At 41.7% G+C, this 23,769-nt stretch overlaps 1 protein-coding gene across 1 annotated transcript in view; it reads left to right on the top strand.

The window, feature by feature from the left end:
- The window catches only part of EPSTI1 (epithelial stromal interaction 1), a 102,115-nt gene that overhangs the window by 38,749 nt on the left and 39,597 nt on the right, over positions 1-23,769 (top strand). Inside the window, exons 6-7 of the mRNA XM_014482918.2 lie at positions 386-459; positions 17,184-17,277. Of these exons, the coding sequence (XP_014338404.1) occupies positions 386-459; positions 17,184-17,277 (168 nt within the window). The remainder of the gene's footprint in view (positions 1-385; positions 460-17,183; positions 17,278-23,769) is intronic.

Below are 23,769 nucleotides of genomic sequence, written 5' to 3'. Positions count from 1 at the left end.
TTCTCCAACACCACAGTTCAAAAGCATCAATTCTTTGGTGCTCAGCTTTCTTTATAGTCCAACTCTCACATCCATACATGACCACTGGAAAAACCATAGCTTTGACATAGCAATGTCTCTGCTTTTTAATATGCTGTCTAGGTTGGTCATAACTTTTCTTCCAAGGAGCACGCGTCTTTTAATTTCATGGCTGCAGTCACCATCTGCAGTGATTTTGGAGCCCAAAACATAAAGTCTCTCACAGTTTCTATTGTTTTCCCATCTATTTGCCATGAAGTGATGGGACCAGATGCCATGATCTTAGTTTTCTGAATGTTGAGTTTTAAGCCCACATTTTCACCTAAAGCTTCCTTAAAAGATAATATTTTGTTACTTGCAATTTCAGAGCAACAAATTAGAGGAGAAAAAAAGACTTCAAGAAAACCTCAGAAGAGAAACTTTTAGAGAGTATCAGCAATAGTAAGTTTGTTTTCAGAACTTTGTACCTTTTACAGAGATATTGTTCATTGTGCTTTTAAATTCCAGGTGATGGTAACCGTTTAAAATATCTGGTAATGAATTCTTGGCTATTAATTATGTAATTGAACTCTAAAAGTAAGGTTCTAAGTTTGGAGACATCTGTACTCACCAAAGTTGTGGTTTGTAGTCAACAGATTAGAATGAATACTGCTAAATTTGAGAAATTCCATATTCTAAATAACTTGGAGGGCTTGATTTTTTGGTAATCCAGGTTAGTTTTGATTATGAAGACTTCTGAAACACCAATATAAGCAAGACACTGTTTGAAAAGAAGTACCCAAGCAGAATCTAACTAGGGATTTAGCTAATGGACTGAGGACTTACATTTTTATAAACAAGATTTGAGAAATAATTTCACAGTTATCAGCAAAGCTCCAATTGATGGTCGTGCATCAAGGTACTTTGTCCAGTGTGACTTGGGAATCACAGCAGCTAACGTGTATAGGGCAACCACAACATGCTTTATAAGTTTGTGTCCCAGCTCTAAGTAACACCGCCTTAAAGAATAGACAAAATTGAAGAACCGTATTTCTGTCCCTAGATTAATACCAAATATTGCGGAATTAAAACCAAGCAGATCTGGGTTCAAAATCCTAGCTCCATTCTCCAGCTGTGACATTGGACAAACTACTAAACCTCTTGGAAACTCAGTAGTTTTTTTGTTTTTTGGTTTTTTTTCCCTCATAGGGTTGGTAATATACCATCAGCCATTTGTAAGGATTAAATAAAATATATAAATGGTATACAAGTGATTTCATTTTATGGGGACTTGATAAGTAACTTCGTACAGAAAGAGGTTCTTGTTGCATGGAATCAGAAAACTCATTTTGTAGAGACTGTATAGAGATTGGGAGAAGGCAATGGCAACCCACTCCAGTACTCTTGCCTGGCAAATCCCATGGATGGAGGAGCCTGGTAGGCTGCAGTCCATGGGGTCGCTAGGAGTCGGACACAACTTACGTGACTTAGCAGTATAGAGATTTTTGGTTGCACCAGAGCTAGACATTGGCCTCCCACTTTCAGATGGATTGTTCTGACTGCTTCCTCTTATCTATTCCCATTGTTATACCTCATTTGCAGAATTTAAGCTTATTCGCATGTTGGTGTGAGCATATGTGACACCCTAAAGTGTATTCCTCTTCTAGGTACAGCCCTCTCTGGTTTTCTCATTCCACTGAAATTTTCTTGCCTCTGTTGTAAGCCCTAACTCCTTGCTTTAAGACTCAGGTCAGAATGCAAAATATGTTTCTCAATATTTCACTTTGCCCCTTTTCAAATGGGGCACTTTGTCTCTGCTACCCAGGCCAGGTAAAAAGTGGGAGATGGAAAGGGGTTGGGTGGAAGTGCTAATGAATGGTGTTATCTTTCCCCACTTTCGTTTTAAGGCAGGCACGGGGTAAGAAAGCTGGTGTGAAGCTAAACACCAGGAGAAGTTGACCGTCCTAGAGATTGAGGGAGACAGGCAATGCTGCTGCTGCTGCTAAGTCGCTTCAGTCGTGTCCGACTCTGTGCGACCCCATAGACGGCAGCCCACTAGGCTCCCCCATCCCTGGGATTCTCCAGGCAAGAACACTGGAGTGGGTTGCCATTTCCTTCTTCAGTGCATGAAAGTGAAAAGTGAAAGGGAAGTTGCTCAGTCGTGTCCGACTCCTAGCGACCCCATGGACTGCAGCCTACCAGGCTCCTCTGTCCATGGGATTTTCCAGGCAAGAGTACTGGAGTGGGGTGCCATCGCCTTCTCCGAATGTATTGTTGCCTCTGCCTTCTTTGGTAGATAATGGATGAGAGTTGATTTCTTGGCTGATCAGTAGGAGTTGAAGGAGATATAGTGATTCCATGGGGGCATGTTGCCTGGAGACAATAAGAAAGTATTTTAGTATTGTAATACATAATATATTTATCCTGTGGCATCCTCCTTTTACACTGGAAAAGGGAAGACCTTCTCACTGTGCGGAATCTTAGGTACAGGACTAGGAAAACAAGCTTATCCTCTGTGAAGTTTTAACATGATAATGTGAAGGATAAGAGATTCTTAGAGTTTTAGAGGATGTGGGAGATTGTGTCATTAAACCTTTTTTATGTTTCCTAGTCCTCCAGCTTCTTGAGTTTGTGTTTTACTAAATATTAGAGATCATCCTTTTTCTGTAAAGAAAAAAGAATTCTACCCTCAGCCACCTCACACACTATCAGTGGAGCTGAATTCAATTTCATGCACATTTCACTCCTGCTTTCTTCTGCTTATCGTAAAAGTCCCAGTTAACCAGGAAAAAGAGAAGCTGGCTGAAAATGAGAAGTATCTCAAATTGATTTTTAAAGCCTATTGAGAAACACAAGAAGAAGTATATGTGTGTGTGTGTTTTAAGTATATTTTGTTTTGAAGTGCTTTCAAAATTAAAAGACTAGTAGCTAATGAAATGAATGACCATTATATAGCTAGAAATATGAAAGAAACTTCCTGGAAAAGATGGATCCTCTGTATAACAAGCCTTTATCATATTTTCTTAGACTCAATTTATGGTGGAGAGACTGAATAGGAGAGCTGTTAGAATTTTTTTTTTTTTAAATATTTATTTAGCCGCACCAGGTCTTCGTTACAGCACAGAGGATTTTTGACCTCCGTGGTGGCACGCAAGGTCTTTAGTTGCAGCATGTGGGATCTTCATTTCCTGACGAGAGATCAAACCTGGGCCCCCTGCACTGGGAGCATGGAGTCTTAGCCACTGGACCACCAGGGAAGCCTCCCCTGAGCTGTCAGAATTTTAACAGCACAAAGTTTTCACTAGACCAACCAGGCTGTTCCCTATTCCGTCTTCTTACCCCAAAGTTAGATTCTTCTGAAGGTGTTCAAATGAAGGATCACAAAATAGAAACAAAAATAAGAAATATTTTCGATGCCATGATATGTGTGATTCAAATATCAGACTGGGAGTGGTGGTCTTTGCTTTGTTTTCTGTAGAAAAGGGCAACCACAGACTTGAGCAGACTGTAACTCCAAGTTGCTGGAGAAAAAGCTCCTGATAGTATCCTGGGGCACCACCATGGGAATCTTAATGTGCTCTTTCTTACCACCTTGTTCCAGGCTTGTTCATTTGCTTCTGATTATTTTTAGTGTTGTCAATTATTTAGCTAACAGGCAGAAAACTAGGCTTTTATTGACATCTAAAGGGACTCTCCTGAGTGTAATAATGAAGGCAGTTTATTGAATGCCTGTGAGGTTGCTTTCTAATTGTACACATTAATCTGCCCGTGCAAGCTGGCTGAAATACACAAGCAGATTGCACATGCAGATGGAGCACACGGGATAGCTTTTATGAAAGGACCTCTGGAATGTACTCCTGCAGTACTGCCTTTTCCTTAACAATCGAACGACTGTGACTATTTCAGTTGGCGGCTGAGAACAGACCAGATTAATGGTGCATTAAGTCTGCTGTTCTGGCTGGGGACAGACTCAAATTTCATGGTAGAGAGTTAGTTCTAGGATTCTTGAGCATGAAAGTGAAGGGTAGAAATAGGCTTCTAACCTTGGCATAGTTTTCATCATTATTTTACTCTGTCATTCTTTACTGCTTATAAAGGGTGAAATGTGATTTTTCAGGATTTTTTTTTTATGAGTCAATAGTACTGGTAGATTTAAGGATCTGAAGTAACAGTTAATAAACCTGTGTGTGTGTATTGTTATAATCAAAGAAAGGACGTTGTTTTTTAGATTTTTTCAAATTTCAGCATTTTTAATTTAAATGGTAATTTATTTTGAGTCACAGTCATCTTTCTAACCATGTGGCTTTTGGATGGATGTCAAGACAGGTTTGAATTTGGAGACTATATAACGAGTTATGGGGGCTAGGGTAAGGTGTGAATGGGGCAATCAGATGGATTTTGGGTGCAGGTGTTAGGAAAAACAGTGCTCTCGTACGGATTTGCTGGAAAAATGAGAATTGTGTGTGTTTTAAGCATTTATAATTTTAATTCCTATCTAATAATCATTTAATATAATAGATTATACATTTGTATGGTTTTAAAAATATAGAAAGTGCGTGGCTCTTTTAAATGCTATTTCAAAGTAATGAGCTGCTCTACTATTGAGAACTTAGGGTATTTCAGCCATATGAGGCATACTATATACATTTTTCATTTAATTTTTAGATCAATCCTATTAGAGATATATCATCTTTATTTTAGGTGGAGGGATTGTGTAATTTAAATTCTACCCTTCACTTTCGTGCTTAAGAATCCTAGAACTGACTCTCCACTGTGAAATTAGAGTCTGCCCCCAAAGTCACAGACGCAGTGAACGATGCAGACCAATCTTGGTCCTGAAATTTGGGGGGCTAGGGAAAATGAGCATTTGAGAGGTGTGGTCAGGAACATCTGGCTAGGGGTGGGTGATAAGTACCGTAGCTCCATGGCATTGGGCGGGGATGCTGTGGAGAAGACTGTTGGTCAGTTCAGAGATAAAGACTTGGACAAAATTGACTTCTGATTCTTCCTAGGAAGATCTAAATTTTGCCTGCGGGAGGCAAAAGAAAAACCGAGGAATTATGTCTGCTTTCTCTGATTTTCCTCACACATGAATGACATCCTCCTCCAGGTCTCACATGGGATTAATTCCACAGTTAAGCTTACTGTAGGGTACCTGGGCTTTTGTGAACTCTCCTGGGTGGACTCAATATTTCTAGGGGAGAAGGGGCTCGGTTCCTTTTTTTTTAAATTAATTTGTTTATTTATTTTTGGCTGCACTGGGTCTTCACTGCTGTGTGCTGACTTTCCAGTTGCCGTGAGCAGGTTTCTCCTTGTGGTGGCTTCTCTTATTGTGGGGCACGGGCCCTCGGGCCTGCAGGCTTCAGTAGCTGCGGTGCCCTGGGGCTCTAGAGCACAGGCTCAGTAGCTGGGGCACACTGGCTCAGTTGCTCCACAGCATGTGGCGTCTTCCCAGACTAGGGATTGAACCATGTTCCCTGCATTGGCAGGTGGATTCTCAACCACTGGACCACCAGGGAAGTCCAGGGCTCAGTTCTTAAAACCTTGGTTGAAAAAGCGTTTGGAACCAAGCTCATTCCCAAATAGGACCTTCTTTTCCCATTGCCAAGCATCACCATTCACTCCACCTGCCGATGGTAATGTTGGGAAGTTTTCTTCATTCCCGCCATTGGAGCTATGCATCTCTTTTACTTCCATTTGAATGATAGTGTGATTAGCTCCTAGGAGGCACATCTTCATCTGTTTTAGTTTCTGAGAGCCAGGGATCCAGGCAGGTCTGCTGAATATGCATACTTAGGTTCCAAGTTTGTCTTCTAATATGCTCACAAAACTTCTAATGCCCTTCATGGGAGCTTCCAAAAGACACTTAAGGGCCAAATTGATCCCTTATCCATATGGTAGGCTTACATCCAACCTCACATTTTATAATCCAAGTAAGGTGAACCAAAAGTCATCCTATTCATAACTTTCTGTCTTATGCTAATGAAGTGAACTTATAGATACCAAAAAGCCTGATAGGATTTGGGCCTGTGTCGGGTGATGTGGGAGAGGGTTTGAGAAGACAGGGCTTTTTTCTGGGTTGGCTGTTATCAGCAAGCAGGAGTAATAGTGATTAGGTATCAAGTATCTTTTTAAAAACTTTTTATTTTATATTGGAGTACAGTTGATTAACAATGTTGTGTTAATTTCAGGGGTGTAGCAAAGTAGGTATCAGATATGTTATTTAAAAGGAGGCAAGATCAGAGTGAGACTAATACTGTAATTGATTAATAAGCAGCAGTCTCTATCATTTGCCAAAATACTGGGGGTTTAGTTTAATAGTCATTTTTGTAGTTTAGACAAGGTTCATACATTTTTCTTTGTTCAGCCATGTCATGGAGTGGTCTTATTTTTTCATAAGCCATAAAGTGACCTCCTCTGAGACTGATGTTGTATGAAATTACTTTCAATAGGAGAAGACCAAGGTTTAGCTATGAGTGCCAGGCCAGCTCCTGGATGTCAGGAACAGCTTCTGCCTTTCTTAGGATATGATTAATAATTGGTAAAAAATAAAAAGTTGACTGGCCACTTACTTACAAAATGGTTTCACTTAAACTGTCTCATCACTGGAACATCATACCATCAGTGCTCTGCCCTTGGGAGGGTATAGCAGGACACAGATATACCAGGGACCAGACTGCCTGCCTGGTCTCAAAATTTAACTTGTCTCCTAACATTTTTAATCTCTCTGCTTTATTTTTTTTTTGGCTGCAAGGCATGTGGGAATCTTAGTTCTGCAATGAGAGATTGAATCCCGTCCCCTTTCAGTGGAAGCGCCAAGTCTTAACTACTGTACTAACAGGAAATTCCTGTTTAACCTCTTCGAGCCTTGGTTTCCTCATATGCGGCATGGGGTGGGGCTAATATTTGCTAAATCAAAAGAAGATTAATCAATATAAATCACGTAAGAAATCAGACATAGTACTTGGAGGGAGAAGGTGGAGTATAAAGGAACGGCAAACAAGGACAGCAGAGGAAGAAGAGAGAGAGCAGCGAACTCTCGCCTTTACCTGCAAGGGTGGAGCCGAAGAACTTCTAGACAAGAGATTCACTAAGAAGGCCCCAGGGCCTGAAAGAGCTCCCGGTAAATATACTATGCCTGGTGGGATATGCACCACAAGCTACCTGCATAGCTAGCCAATTTGTCACTTCCGTGTGAATTCTAAGATATTTACTTTAAAATGTCACCACAAAATGAACTCTGGTCAAACAGATAAGGAGTCCTAGAGAGAGGAAGAGATATCAGAACCATTGTGAATAAAGAAAACAATGACATTTATAGTCAAATACATGATTAACTTTTTTCTTTTTCATTATTAAGAATCAATGGGATCAAATTAAAATCATGGAGGGCTTCAGTGCTAGAAGAGGCATATGGATGGAAGAGAGAAGGTTAGGAAGTAAAACAAGTATTATTTTTTGTATGAGTGAATGCTAATGAATTCCAGATATTGATGGAAAAAATGAGTAATTATGTTATTATATATTTAATTGTATTATATGTTTAAGTAGGATATATAACAAAAACATAAAAAAGTCAAATGAAAAATTGATAATTACAACAAAAGGCAGAAAAGGGTGTGGAAGTTTTATAAGCAACAAGGGAGTAGTCACAGTAAAAGGTTCAGTTCAGTTCAGTTGCTCAGTCGTGTCCAGCTCTTGGCGACCCCATGGACTGCAGCACGCCAGGCCTCCCTGTCCGTCACCAACTCCCAGAGTTTACCCAGATTCATATCCATTGAGTCAGTGATGCCATCCAACCATCTCATCCTCTGTTGTTCCCTTCTCCTCCCTCCTTTAATCTTTCCTAGCATTAGAGTTTTTTCAAATGAGTCAGTTCTTTGCATCAGGTAGCAAAACTATTGGAGTTTCAGCTTCAGCATCAGTCCTTCTAATGAACATTCAGGACTGATTTCCTTTAGGATGGACTGGTTGGATCTCCTTGGAGTCCAAGGGACTCTCAAGAGTCTTCTTCAACATCACAGTTCAAAAGCATCAATTCTTTGGCAAAAGGTTATATAGGCTAAATTTCCTTATTAAAAAACCTTTCAGATTGAAAAAAAAAAAAAGGCAAAAATCTAGCTGTATGTTACTATTAGAGATACCTACGACAACAGAAAATAAAAGCACAGAACATATATCCATAAATGCTGATAAAAAAAGGCAAATGTAGCAATATTGAGACACAACTGAATTCAAGATGAAAGCATTCAATAGGATAAAAGATATTTTATGCAGATAAAATATGTAATCCAAAAGATAATATGAACTATAAATACCAATAGAGATGTGAAATATATGAAGCAGAAACTGCTGAGGTCTGTATGTAGATGATGGATGTGTCAAATTTTCCTTTTATTTAACTAATTCTCCATAAAAATTAATATGTCATCATGTGAGCCAAAAAAATTTCATAAGGCATGGAGGATATATGAATAACATGACTTGGCATGATTATACAGACATAGTTACAAAGTATTGTGCCTAGTTTATGAAAATACCTATTCTTTAAAAATATGAGTTAATCACCATTAGCCATGACTCAAAGCCCTGGAATAGGAAATATCAACCCACTCCAGTATTCTTGCCTGGAAAAATCCATGGACAGAGGAACCTGGCTGGCTACAGTCCATGGAGTCACAAAGAGTCAAACACAACTGAAGTGACTAAGCAACAAAATGACTCAAAGACTCTCAGTAAATTCCCCAAATACTCCCCAAATCTATAAAGTCACCATTCCTAAGGGGACAAAATGTAATAAAATTAGAAATTAAGCAATAAGAAATTTTAAAGTCTATCCACTTAAAATTTTTTCTAATTACCTTTTTAAATGTTAGGTCACCATCTGTCACCATATTGGATTTATTGTGGTGACCATTTCATAATGTATAAAAATATCAAAGTCACTATACCTGAAACTAATATTATGTGTTAATTATTATTCAATTAAAAAATAAAGATTCAGGTTTCCTGGGAGGATGGGGGAGACTATTAGGATAAAAAATTTTGAAACCAAAACTGAATTGTAAAGTAATTACAAATTACTTTAGGATAAGAGAATATAAAGTTTAAAGTATTCTGCATCTTTTATTTGATTCAAAGGTAGGGGAAGAATCGAAACTTATTTTTCAATGTTAAACTGCAGATTGAGAGTGGCAATCTGATTTTTTAAATTCTAAATTCACACTGATCTGTTTTAACTACACATCAAATAAAATAATGAAGAAAATGAAAAAAAATCTATGGAATGTGACTATAAAATTATTTCGAAAATGTAGAGGTTTAAAAGCTTTTAGAAAAATGGAAATAAAATAACAAAGCACATAAAATAAATGCCAAAAAAAAAAAAAAACCCAGAAAGAAGGAATAAATAAAGGGAGAGAAGTGATGAAGTTGAATAGAATAATTTATCATCGATAAACCAAAGCCTAAGTTTTTTGTAAAACTCTGATAAAATGGATAAACTTTTGACTTGTCTGAGTAAGGAATAAGGAAGAACGCCAAGGATAAGAAAGGAAGTATAACCACAATTCTAGAAGAGAAATACTATGTCCTGCTTCTGTTAATTTGTTTAACTCAGATTTCCTAATTTATTTCCTAGGAAAGAGTATGCCATTAGACTTGAAACCTGAATAGAATAAAAACTCTAAATGGAAGAGAAAATGTTGTTTGATCTCATCTTAAAAAAGACAGTAGGCCCAGCTGGTTTGAAAACAGAAAAAGAAGGCAACTTTTTCAGTAAAGTCAGGAACAGGATGACAAGAGTATTTGCTATTTACAACTGATACGGATTTTTAGATAGGAAATTAGAATTTATTTCTAACAAAGAAAGAACTTAAATATTGGAAAGGAAGAGATAAGTGACTCTGTTTATCTAAAACCTCTCAAGGGACTTAACTAAAAAACTGTTAGAACTAATCAGTTTGGCTATCATGAATGAATCTAAAATCAATATGCAAATACTTCTGTCTTCACATCATCAGACACACCATCAAAAGTCCACTGTAAAATATAATTAAAAGAAAAATTTCATTTATAATATCTATTGACATTGTAAAACAGGTGAATGTAAGTCTAATAGACTTTTATATATAAAAGAAAATACCTAAAATAAGATGAAAATAAATATAGAATATCTATTTACTATAAGAGGAAAAAATCACCATTGTAAAGATAATTCTACTCTTCTTCATATATAAATTAAACAGGACCTTTTATGAAATATGATAAACCAATTTTAAAGAGAAAAATATTTAAAAAATAGACAAACTTGAAAAATTGAAGGGAAAAGGGAGAAGAAGCTGGTGACATGAATCATATACAACATAGGTATGGTAATAATAAAAAAGTGTTATTGGCATCGCAATTAATAGTGAATGGAAGAGAGTCTACCATTCTCTTAGTCGTGTCCGACTCTTTGTGACCCCATGGACTGCAGCATCCCAGGCTTCCCCTTCCTTCATTATTTCCTGAAGTTTGCTCAAACTCATGTCCATTGAGTTGGTGATGCCATCTAACCATCTCATCCTCTGTCATCCCCTTCTCCTTCTACCCTCAATCTTTCCCAGCATCAGGGTACTTTAGCTGTTGATACAAGTATTTTTTTTCAAATCAGCATCAAAAGAACAGATAATTTGACAAATTGTATTAATTCAACACAGAAAGTAATGAACGATGCTTTTAAAATTTTGTGGTAGAAATGCCTTCCTATGCTATGTGTACAACTTAGAATCCATAAGAAAAAAAATACAGATTTGACTACAGGAAACACTTATGCTAGATGACATAGTGAACTGTGTCACAAGTAAGTGGTGGTCTAGGAGAAACTATTTGCTTCAAAAATAATAAAGGCTTAGTTTCACAAAGAACTCTTACAAATTAATAAGAAAAAAGGCAACTCCAGAAAAACTGGCAAAGCGATTGAAACAAATAGTCCAAAGAGAAGAAATATAAACTAAAAAATATTTGAGAAACACAGATAAAATTTTTATTCTAATGCATCGATAGTATCTCACAGGAAATGTGCTTTCATATATTCAACAGTTTGTACTGTACCTGGTGTGTATGAGCTTCCCTGGTGGGGAAGTTTGTACCAGTATGTACGGCTTCCCTGGTGGCTCAGATGGTAAAGAATTTGTCTGCAGTGCAGGAGACTGGATTCGATTCCTGGTTGGGAAGCTCCCCTGGAGAAGGGAATGGCCGCCCACTCCAGGATTCTTGCCTGGAGAATTCCATGGACAGGGGAGTTTTGTGAGCTAGTCCATGGGGTCACAAAGAGCTGGACACGACTGAGCGACTAACACACTTACCATTACGCGCCTGGCGCGTGTCAAGCACTGTACTAGGTTAGCAAGTTCTTGGTATGTGTACTGTATTACCGAGCGGTGCTCCTTTGGCCACCCTCTGTCTAGGCACCCTTCACTCGTTTACCTCACTGTCTGTGCTCTGCAGCTACTGGAGTTTGTGTGTCAACTGACTAGGTGATGAGAGAAGGAAAAACTACTCCATCCACCCTGCAAGGCAAAAAGAGAGATTTGTCACTGCTCTTTTTTCAGGGAGCGTGCCTTCTTAATTATGACTCTTGAGGGTTAAAATGGGTCCTCTAACATTTTTATTAGCACCTTCTTATCTGTCATGGTTCAGCATCGGATGTGGGCAACCAGGCAGAGGAAGGTGCGTGGCACACCTTGTAACCCTGGGGTGCAATGGCTGGCGGGCACCTGACTCATGAGCTCTTACAGATCACAGTGAATGTTTTTAAACTGATTGGTTTTTTAAAAAATCCTTGTTGTTTACCTTTTTTTATATATGGTACTGTGCATCTGTTGATCCCATACTCCCAAGTTATCCCCCCACCCCCTTCCCTTTGGTAACTATTATAAGTTTTTTTTTAATATAAATTTATTTATTTTAATTGGAGGCTAATTACTTTACAATATTGTATTGGTTTTGCCATACATCAATATGAATCTGCCACAGGTATACACATGTTCCCAATCCTGAACCCCCCTCCATACTATCTCCCCACACTATCCCTCTGGTTCGTCTCAGTGCACCAGCCCCAAGCATCCTGTATCCTGCATCGAGCCTGGACTGGTGATTCGTTGCATATATGATATTATACAATGCTATTCTCCCAAATCATCCCACCCTTTCCCTCTCCCACAGAGTCCAAAAGACTGTTCTATACATCTGTGTCTCTTTTGCTGTCTCGCATACAGGGTTATCGTTACTATCTTTCTAAATTCCATATATATGCGTTAGTATACTGTATTGGTGTTTTTCTTTCTGGCTTACTTCACTCTGTATAATAGGCTCTAGTTTCATCCACCTCATTAGAATGGATTCAAATGTATTATTTTTAATGGCTGAGTAATACTCCATTGTGTATATGTACCACAGCTTTCTTATCCATTTGTCTGCTGATGGATATCTAGGTTGCTTCCATGTCCTGGCTATTATAAACAGTGCTGCAATGAACAATGGGGTACACGTGTCTCTTTCAATCTGGTTTCCTCGGTGTGTATGCCCAGCAGTGGGATTGCTGGGTCATAAGGCAGTTCTATTTCCAGTTTTTTAAGGAATCTCCACACTGTTCTCCATAGTGGCTGTACTGGTTTGCATTCCCACCAACAGTGTAAGAGAGTTCCCTTTTCTCCACACCCTCTCCAGCATTTATTGCTTGTAGACTTTTGGATCACAGCCATTCTGACTGGCGTGAAATGGTACCTCATAGTGGTTTTGATTTGCATTTCCCTGATAATGAGTGATGTTGAGCATCTTTTCATGTGTTTGTGAGCCATCTGTATGTCTTCTTTGGAGAAATGTCTATTTAGTTCTTTGGTCCATTTTTTGATTGGGTCGTTTATTTTTCTGGAATTGAGCTGCAGGAGTTGCTTGTATATTTTTGAGATTAGTTGTTTGTCAGTTGCTTCATTTGCTATTATTTTCTCCCATTCTGAATGCTGTCTTTTCACCTTGCTTATAGTTTCCTTTGTTGTGCAGAAGCTTTTAAGTTTAATTAGGTCCCATTTGTTTATTTTTGCTTTTATTTCCAATATTCTGGGAGGTGGGTCATAGAGGATCTTGCTGTGATGTATGTCAGAGAGTGTTTTGCCTATGTTCTCCTCTAGGAGTTTTATAGTTTCTGGTCTTACATTTAGATCTTTAATCCATTTTGAGTTTATTTTTGTGTAAGGTGTTAGAAAGTGGTCTAGTTTCATTCTTTTACAGGTGGTTGACCAGTTTTCCCAGCACCACTTGTTAAAGAGATTGTCTTTAATCGATTGTATATTCTTGCCTCCTTTGTCAAAGATAAGGTGTCCGTAGGTGCGTGGGTTTATCTCTGGGCTTTCTATTTTGTTCCATTGATCTATATTTCTGTCTTTGTGCCAGTACCATACTGTCTTGATGACTGTGGCTTTGTAGTAGAGCCTGAAGTCGGGCAGGTTGATTCCTCCAGTTCCATTCTTCTTTCTCAAGATGCTTTGGCTATTCGAGGTTTTTTGCATTTCCATACAAATTGTGAAATTATTTGTTCTAGCTCTGTGAAAAACACCGTTGGTAGCTTGATAGGGATTGCATTGAATCTTTAGATTGCTTTGGGTAGTATACTCATTTTCACTATATAAGTTTTTTTTTAATATAAACTGATTCTTCCTTGAACATTAGAGATGCTGGTTGTCTTTTCTAACAATTTTATTTTTTAAAGCCTTATAGGAATTATCTTTGCCTTTCTGGCCTATTTAAATGAGCCAACACATACTCATTTCACTCTCTGTGATCTTTCCCATATATTTTATCCTTTCAAAAAGGTCAAAAACTTTTTGATTGATGAATTGCCATTAACATTAATATTCCATCATCTTACATTATAACCAGCCATATCCCTCTCCTTCCCTGACTTTCTCGCCCTCCAGTTTCTCCTTTCAAACCCCCACTTGTCCTCAAACTAGACAAATCTTAGTGGTACTGAGATAAATGCCTGTTTATTTTTATACTGTGGGCCTAGGCAGCTGCTAGACCAGACGCCCGGACAGCCTTAAGGACAGGTGGTTTCCTCCCCTTTCTCACCTACTCCTCCCCTAAGGTTCCGAAATAACTAAGATGCCGAGCTTAACCCTTGAGAATTCTACTTTTTCTACTGTTCCTCAGCCCTTCTTGGCCTCTCCTCATGTCCTGTGAAACTGATAACCTAAACTGAGAGGTGATTCTCTTGTGTATATTATGTTGTATTAGTAGGGTTGGCTAATTGCTGTAATCAACAAACCTCAAAATAAAATAATTATTTGAGCCCTATTTTTTCTTCACGTAAGATATGGGTGAACAGGTATGAGAAGAGGCCCCCTCCCCGCAGATATTCCGACACCGAAAACAGTGGTTCTACCACCTTTAATACACAAATGACTTCCAGGATTGTGCCAGGGCTTGTCCCTATTCCAGACAGCCAGAAGGAGGAGGGGAATGTATGGAGGCTCATGCATGGGAAACTTATTATCAGTTCATCCTGGAAGTGGTGTGCATTACTTCCTTCCTCATTTTGTTGGTCAAAACCACCACGTGGCCAACCTTAGCTGCATGGGAAGCTAGGAAATATGGTCAGGTTATATGACTAGAGGAAAAGTCTCATTTTGATGGATATTTAGAAGTATTGGCTACAACAGAATTATGTCCAGGTGATGTTACCCCGAAGAGGCCTTTTAGGATAAGCCATAGGCACCACCCTAAGGACAAGTAGGAAGGATGCTTAAGCGTCCTAAGTTGGAGATGAGTTAAGGTTAACTAAATCTTCAAAACCAGTCTGTTATTGGTGGTCCATTCTCAGGTGTTCTCTGGAGAGTAAAGGAAGGGATCCTGTATCTGTGCCTGGGTCAAAGTGCTAACGTGGGAGAAGATCACCGCCCCCCCCCCCTCATTAGGTGACAGAGTCATGGTGGTGGCAAAGACGGAACCCCAATAAAAAGGTGACTCAGTGCTGGAGTCTAGGGTTCCGTTTTGTTGGACTTCCCCTCCAGTAGATGTTTGTCCTGTTGAGCCTCAAGGAGGTTCTTTATTTTATTTTTATTGAATTTGACCATAATTACCTACAGGGATTCCAATCCAGTTCAGCCAATCTATTGATAACAGAAAAATGCCAGTTAGCCTGGTAGCTTGGAACTTGTCTTGTTTGTAAAGTTAATCACTTGCGAGTAACCCACATTCTTCCCAGGCCCCTACTGGTATGCCTCTGGCAGTCCCGTGGCCCTGGCACTGTGCTCTGATCTTGTGGCATGAATGGGGCGGTGATCACGGGCACAAAGGCCGTGGCTGCTGGTGAGCTACCCAGCCAGCTCTGTGCTTGGTGTTGGCAGGTAAGAAGCATCCCTTAGAACACAGTGCGGGGCTGCTGGTGTACCTGGTCTGAAGCTCCTTACTTGCTTATCATGGTGCTTCTTTTCCACTGCTTTCTCACATAGTCTGCTCTCAGCTAAGGATATTCAGAAATCTCAGCCAAACTTCTGGCAACACTCTTCTTTTTACACTTGTGACTGATGGCTTCATAAAGCCTCAGACGATGGGGCAGCTTCCAGCTTCTGCGACATCATTAGTCTCCTTGTCTACTCTGGGCAAGATAAGCAACCCTAGACAAATGGAAAGGCTGCTCGTCTCAGCTGCTGAAGCCTTGTGTTTCTCTGGGTTATGTTTGTCGCTTAACTTTCAGCTCTTCCTTTCCCAGCTGAAGATTCTGACCTTGTTCAGATGCCATGTTCTACCTAAGTAATTATTTGAAGTGATGTTGGCATCTCTGTTTAACTTCTAATTCCTTATTTTGATTTCCACCCTCACTGGATACCATTTATTCTTACCAGACCATTTGTGTCTCCTTTGATGCCCATGCCCTAAGTGCTTGATAAATTGGATCTTAGCATCAGGCCTAAAATATGAGGGGGGAGCCGAGGGGTGACAGAAGGAAAAGGCAGAAGGAAAGCAGGCTGCCAGGGTCTCGTGCAGTATAAACCAGGCCTTGCTGAGCTGTTTGATTGTGAATATGAAGTAAGAGGATCAAAGTTCCACCAGTTACATGGGGAAAGGACAAAGCAATAGAAATTCATCAGTGGGAGGCAGAAAGGGGCAGTCGTTAAAGTAAGGACTAGGAAACCATTCCAGCATTCTATGCTTGACACATGTGAGGGAGAAGTTGGGGTGACGGTTTGAATTTTTAAGGGAAAAGCAACTTATTAAAACTGAGGGGACTTCCCTGGTAGTCCAGTGGCTAAGATTTCGTGCTCCCAATACAGGGATCTGGGCTTGATCTCCGGTTGGGGAACTGGATTCCATGTGCCACAGCTAGGCTAGCATGCAGCAACTAAAGACTCCATGTGTTGCAACTACAAGATCCCACATGCTGCAACTGAGACCTGGTGCAATCAAATAAATCAACAAAATACTAAAAACACTGAGGCTATGTCTTGGTATGCCTTTTGCAATCTCTCAGAGCTAAAAAGAGATATAGATCAGAACTGGCAGCATGTCTTTCTTCCATGGAAGGTACAAATGAAATGCAAAGGGGTGTGTGTATGTATAGGGAGAGGGCCCATTCCTGCTTTCAGAATTCCAAAGGGGTCCATCACCCGTAAATGGTTAAGCATGACAGGCTTGGCGGCTCTGGGTATCCTGAGGGTAGTCCAAGCCACGGGGGCAGTGAGATGACTAGCAGAGAGACCCCTGGAGGGTGACGAGTCTGACGTGGCAGCAGCGTGGTGGGAGGGACACCATACCACGGGAGGGATGTCGTAGGGGAGGGACGTTCACTCTACAGCCCTACACTGAAGTCTGGGTGTCAAGCTTCAAGTGCTCAGATAGGAAATTAGGGCCCATACTGTGGAGTCTGATAGGGCATTTATCTCCATGTCAAAGGACACAAAGAGAAAACAATGAAACGGTAGGCTCACATTCCACAAGCCTAGTGTTATATTTTCCCAACTGTGAGGTGCCGTCTTGCAGTAGCATTTGCTTGACGTTGTACTCTACCATGCCCACAAACTCACCTTCCATCGCGGCCACTTTTAGTCACCCCGATAGAGGTCCAGGCGAGTATCCAAAGGCACAGTGAACAGCGATAGTTCTTCTTTTACAAAGGTGCTAACACCTGTTTGTGTTCCTGCTAGCAAAACTGCCGAGTTCTTGAGAAGATTTGAGGCAGACTTGCCACACAGAGGGGCCTGTCCAGTTGCTGGTGATGACCCACAGCCTTCAGCTTGGGTGAGTGGAATATCACGCAGGGTGCCGTCTGGCACTTTTTAAAGTGGATGAAGATCGGGGCCACAGAGTGACTTCTACAGCACAGAATTTTGGAACTAAAGGCAGAGATGATCTGAGCTGAAAGTGACCTCAACTATTGTCTCAGCTGTAAAACAATGCTTGCACTTGTTGCCAACATCATGGCCCCTGGGACGAGCAGCAGCCTCTGAAACCTTTGCTGTCACCCAGTCATCCATCCCTCAAATGTGATTGTTTATATAAATACTGTCATGCTGCCAAGTTGCTTAGTAGTGTCTGACTCTTTGCGACCCCATGGACAGAAGCCCGCCAGGCTCCTCTGTCCATGGGATTCTCCAGGCAAGAATACTGGAGTGGGTTGCTATGCCCTTCTCGAGGGTATATTCCCAACTCAGGGATCAAACCCTTATCTCTTGTGTCTCCTGCATTGGCAGGCAGGTTCTTTACCACTAGCACTGCCTGGGAAAGCTCCAAAAAGGGCATGTTGCCTCCTCATTGGGGAATCAAACCCCTGACTCCTGCGTGACAGGCAGGGATAGTCACCACTGTACTAACAAGGACCAGGCACATACAATTTCTGCCTAGAAGGACCTTAGTCCAGTGAAGAGGAGAACTAGGTATAGAGCAGAGTGGTGAGTGTAGAGGATAGAAACAGTCGGAAAGCTGAAGCTTAAAAGATGAGTCACAAGGGAGTCATTCCAGGTGTCAGGAATTAGAAGAAAGAAGGAAGGTATAATGGCAAGGAAAAGCGTGGATGAATTTTGTGCAGCTGCAGTTGAGAAGGGCAAGCTAGGAGCCTGGAGAAGTCAGGAGCCCTGAGGAGAGTTCCTCAGCTGTAGCCGTCTGGGTGGAGTGGTTCATTGGGTGGGCTGTCTTGGGTACTGCAGGATGTGTAGCACCCCTGACACCCTGGGCAGAAGATGCTAGAAGCATCTCCCGGGCTTTGAGGCTCCAGAGATGCCACATACAGGAAGCTCCTGGTGCCCATGGTGGAACACCACTGCCGACCTGAATGAACTTGAACTTCATTCTGTGAGTCCTGAAGGTACTGAGATGTTTTAAACAGGGACGCTTCAAGGTCACCTTTGCATTTTGGCTGCTGGATCACACTGGTAACCAGGTGAAAGATGGGTCTGAAGTAACAGAGAGGTCTCTGAGGCTTCCATATTAGACTCAGTGACCGATGATGAAGGTCTGAAGCAGACTGGTGGGTGAGAGGGTGGAGATGAGAGTGTGGGTCAGAGGGACGCTTAGGAGGTGAAAAGGGCAGAGCTTGGTTACTGACTGACCAAGTGGGGGCAAGGATGACCATGGGACAGGGTTGTAAATGAAAGAAAAGGTTGTTTTAGGTTTTAGAAAAACAGCTTTTCAGTGTCTGGGGAGGTAAACGAGAGGCTGTTAGAGATATCTGATTGCCCTCTTCCCCCAGCCCTCTTTCTCTTTAGTGACCACATTTTAAAATGTCAGGAAGATACTATGACACTCCTTGGGAAAAGGTCATTCTACTCTTACCAGAAACCTCTCAGTGCTTCTTACTTTTTCTGGGCATTGAAGGCCACGGTGTCCCAAAGTCCAGATTTGCTAAATGTGGGCTCCACCAGTCATATCAAATCCATTGTCCTTCTCATTGCAGGGTACTGGAGGGAGAAGTTTTGAGGAGCTGTAGGTAGTAAGGTTAATCCCGTGCAGAGATGCTCCTTGACATACGTCTACACGGCCTTTTCGTGATAGAGGAGGAGAGGCAAGACAGGAGTTGGATAGCTTTACCACCTGGGTGCCTGGCTGGCAGGACGGTCTTGATTTCTGTTTGAAGGGTCTTGAATCCTGTGGCTGAAACACCTGTGTGCTTGCCCTATTGATTTTGGCTCATTTCTTCAATTGAACAAGATCCTCCTGGAATTTCAATATTGTTGTCCAAGGCATTAGTAATCTCTCCCAGAGCTGCATTTCCTGTGGATTGATTAGTGCCTTAGGCATAAGATCCTCAGGCTATTAATAGAAAATATGCAGCAGGATTGCACCCAGGATGGCTCCTCACCAAGAGCATTCAACAGTGGCTCCCATTTTGACACCAAACTAGTAATAATTTGTGGGTGTTCAATATATTTCCTGACTTGTTACCCATATTGTAGTCTTCTCATACTGTCTAATCCATATGCATGGAATTCCTCAGAGAATGCACTGCAGAACCATTTTTTAAATGCTTTAGGAAAATCAAATATGTACATTACACCTCTGTGAATTTAAAGGCAGACACCTGCAGTTTGCCTTAATTATGGTCAGTGCGCAGAAGGTGAACACTGCGTGATACCCAAATATGTGGGGTGTGAGGAGCTGCAAGGTTTCAAGTTTTTTTTTTTTTAGCTATTTCAGTTTTACTACATAATACAACTTTCCTGAGAAAATGGTTGTTCTTACCACTTCTTTAAATGTGGGGCTACCATGACAGATGGGAATTTAATAAATACTATATATGATGTCGGAGAAGGCAATGGCAACCCACTCCAGTACTCTTGCCTGGCAAATCCCATGGACAGAGGAGCCTGGTAGGCTGCAGGGGTCTGTGGGGTCGCACAGAGTCGGACACGACTAAAGCGACTTAGCAGCGGCATATATGATGTCGATGTAAAAAACAAGAAAATTCCTGTAGGTCAGAATGTCAGAGAGGAGGAATTCACAGTGTTTGCTCACACATGGATGGCTGTAGTTCTCTATGCTGGGTGTGGAAGCAGACGTGCCAGCAGCATCCCCCCCCACTCCCCAGTCGCTATCATAGCGTATCTCCAGTTGTGCATCATCCCCCCCACTCCCCAGTTACCATCATAGCGTGTTTCCAGTTGCACCATCAGTGTACGACCAGTCTCTGGTTTGCTTCCCCCTGCCTCTTCTACCGAGATTAACACTTTGAGAAAAATACCACCTCATTCTGTTGTTCCATGGTCCAGTGGCTCCCCGTCTTTGGGAGAATGGCATTGAAACATGTGTAGTATCATGTATGAGACGAGTCGCCAGTCCAGGTTCGATGCACGATGTTGGATGCTTGGGGCTGGTGCACTGGGACGGCCCAGAGGGAGGGTATGGGGAGGGAGGAGGGCGGAGGGTTCAGGATGGGGAGCACGGGTATACCTGAGGCGGATTCACTTCGATGTTGGGCAAAACTAATACAATATTGTAAAGTTTAAAAATAAAATTAAAAAAAAAAAAGAATCAAGTCACAATGCCCTAGCTTATGCACAAAGCCCTCTCTGTGCCTCCACCCCCCACCTCCCCCACAGCCCCCCTCTCTGTGGGCCTGCAGTCTAGGTCTCTGCTGCTCCAAGTGTGGTCCATGGCCCAGCAGTAGAGGCGTTGCCTGAATGATGCTGCAGACCTGAATCAGCGCCCACAGTTTAACATGGTCTGTGGCTGATGTGTGTACACGTTTATGTGTGAGGAGCACTGCTTTCTATTCATGCCTTTCTGGCCCCTGCTGCTAAGTCACTTCAGTCGTGTCCAACTCTGTGCGACCCCATATATGGCAGCCCACCAGGCTCCACCATCCCTGGGATTCTCCAGGCAAGAACACTGGAGTGGATTGCCATTTCCTTCTCCAATGCATGAAAGTGAAAAGTGAAAGTGAAGTCGCTCAGTCGTGTCTGACTCCTAGCAAGCCCATGGACTGCAGCCTTCCAGGCTCCTCCGTCCATGGGATTTTCCAGGCAAGAGTGCTGGAGTGGGGTGCCATTGCCTTCTCTGTTCTGGCCCCTACTACTGCTACTTTCACTTCCACCGCTCCGAACACTTACTGCAGGTTGCTTTAATTTCTATCCACGTGTCACATGTCCTTTAAAAAGTCAACACTGAAAGGCATAGGTCTCTCACATGCCATTCAAACCCACTTCTATTCCCGTTCTTTACATTCTTAGTATAACGTTTCCTTTGCTGCTGTAGTGAATTTTTGCCGTTTTAGGGGCTTCAAACACAAGTGGAATCTCTTGCAGTTCTGGAGGTCAGAGGTCAGATATGAGGAGGAAGGGACTGAAGTCAAGGTGTCAGTAGGGCTGGTTTATTCTGGAGGCTCGAGGAGGAATCTGATCCTTGCCTCTCCCGGTGTCTCTTGGCTGCTGCTGCCATTCTTTGGTTCTTTAACCCGTGTGTGTGTGTGTGTGTGTGTGTGTGTGTGTGTTAGTTGCTCAGTTGTGTCCAACTCTTTGTGACCCCATGGACTGCAGCCCACCTGGCTCCTCTGTCCATGGAATTCTCCAGGCAAGAATACTGGAGTGGGTTGCCATTTCCTTTTCCAGGGGATCTTCCCTACCCAGGGATTGTACCTGCATCTCTTGTGTCTGCTGCATTGGCAGCCAGATTCTTTACCACTGAGCCACCTGGGAAGCCCCTTCCTTGACCTGTGGCTCACTCTAATCTTGACTCTCATCATCATATCACCTCCTCTCCACTCTGACCTTCTTGCCTTCCTCTTGTAAGGACCATTGTGATTCTGTTGGTTCTACCCGTACCACACAGGTGCCTCTCTCTGTGTCCCGATTCTTGATTTCTACAAAGTTCCTTTTGTCATATAAGGTAACACTGACAGCTTCCGAGGCTTCCCTGGTAGCTCAGATGGTAAAGAATCTGCCTGCAATGCAGGAGACCAGGGTTCAGCCCCTGGGTCGGGAAGATCCCCTGGGGAAGGGAATGGCTATCCACCCCAGTATTCTTGCCTAGAGAATTCCATGGACAGAGGAGCCTGTTGGACTACAGTCCATGGGGTTGCAAAGAATCGGACAAGACTGAGCAACTAACACTTTCACAGACAGTGTGCAGGGATTAGGATGTGGAGCTCTTTGAGGGGGCTGTTATTCATCCAGCCACACTCCCTTAGCTGTCTTTTGTTATTTGGCTCTGAATATGTTAATGAAGTTTTCTATAAAGAAAGCTGAATGCCGAAGAATTGATGCTTTTGAACTGTGGTCTCAAAACTGTGGTCTCAAAAACTCTTGAGAGTCCCTTGGACTGCAAGGAGATCCAACCAGTCCATCCTAAAGGAAATCAGTCCTGAATATTCATTGGAAGGGCTGATGCTGAAGCTGAAACTCCAATACTTCGGGCACCTGATGCTAAGAACTGACTCATTTGAAAAAGGCCCTGATGCTGGGAAAGATTGAAGGCGGGAGGAGAAGGGGACGACAGAGGATGAGATGGTTGGATGGCATCACCGACTCAATGGACATGAGTTTGAGTAAACTCCAGGAGTTGGTGGTGGACACGGAGGCCTGGCATGCTGTGATTCATGGGGTTGCAAAGAGTTGGACAGGACTGAGCGACTAAACTGAACCCAACTGATGTTAGTAAAGTATATGGCTATCTGTTGATTCATCTATTTTTAATCTTATGATTTTTTCCCCCTAATTCTCCCCATCTAATCATTCAGTATCTCAGGCTTTCCTTTATTATGACTCTGCAAATATTTTTTACTGCCAAGCCAGTTATAATTTACATTTTCTTTCTTTTATAACTTCAGAAATCTTTCATTTTATTTTTCATTTTTTTAGTTTCCTTTGAACATCTGACTGCTTTCCTTTAGCTTTTGTGAGTGTTCTACAAAGTGCCTCTTGATGCAAATTTCCTTACAATTTTCCACGTTGTGACTGTCAGATTAACTTGTCAATTCTGGGTTTCTTTCCCTTCTGCAAACCTCCCTCCTCACTTCATCTGGGCTGGTTGATTTTGAAGCCTCCAACAGCACTATAGTTCTGGGACTGTCCTTTCAGGGAACAGTTCCCGACCTCAGCTGTCCACTGGAATCATCTGGGCGGCGGACTTTAAAGCTTCCTGATGCCTGGGTCACGCCCCCAGGGCTCCTCCTGTACTGTGGCCTGGGCTTTAGGCTTTTAAAGCTCCCTAGGTGATTCTAGTGTGCATCCAAGGATGGGAATCAGGGCTTTACAATCATCCAGGGAATTGCTTTCATTGCTTTCCTGTGTTGGGTTCCCTGATTTCTGGGTCGCATTTCTTCTTTTTTTCCTTTTGCTTTATTTATTTGTGTTGGTGGGGCATATTATTTAGTAGCTTCCCAAGAGAAGATGTATGTTCAAGTTCTTGGATGTCTGAAACTATCTTTATTCAGTCCTCACACTCAACTTGCAATTTTCTAGTAAGTATTCTAAATTGCAAATAATTTTCCTTTACCATTTTGAAGGCATTGCTCTTCTGACTTTGAGTTATTTGTTCCTAAGGAATGCAAGGCCATCTGAATTTTGTACTTATATGGGGGCTTTCCCCTTCTTCCCCTGGAAATATTTCTATATCTCCTTCTCTTTTATTTTTTTCTGGTATTCTGTAATTGCATAATGATGTATCTTAGTGTGAGGGTCATTTTTATTCATTTTTCAGTCTGGAAATTTATCTCTAGTTTTAGATGATTTTCTTGTGTTATTTCTTTGATTTATTTCCTTTCATTTTCTCTTTATGGGATTCTTATTATTCAAATCTTAG

Source organism: Bos mutus, chromosome 12 (genome assembly GCF_027580195.1).
Source record: "Bos mutus isolate GX-2022 chromosome 12, NWIPB_WYAK_1.1, whole genome shotgun sequence".
Classification (NCBI taxonomy): domain Eukaryota; kingdom Metazoa; phylum Chordata; class Mammalia; order Artiodactyla; family Bovidae; genus Bos; species Bos mutus.
The sequence above is the reverse complement of the archived record's forward strand: the minus strand, read 5'-3'. Positions and strand labels throughout refer to the sequence as shown.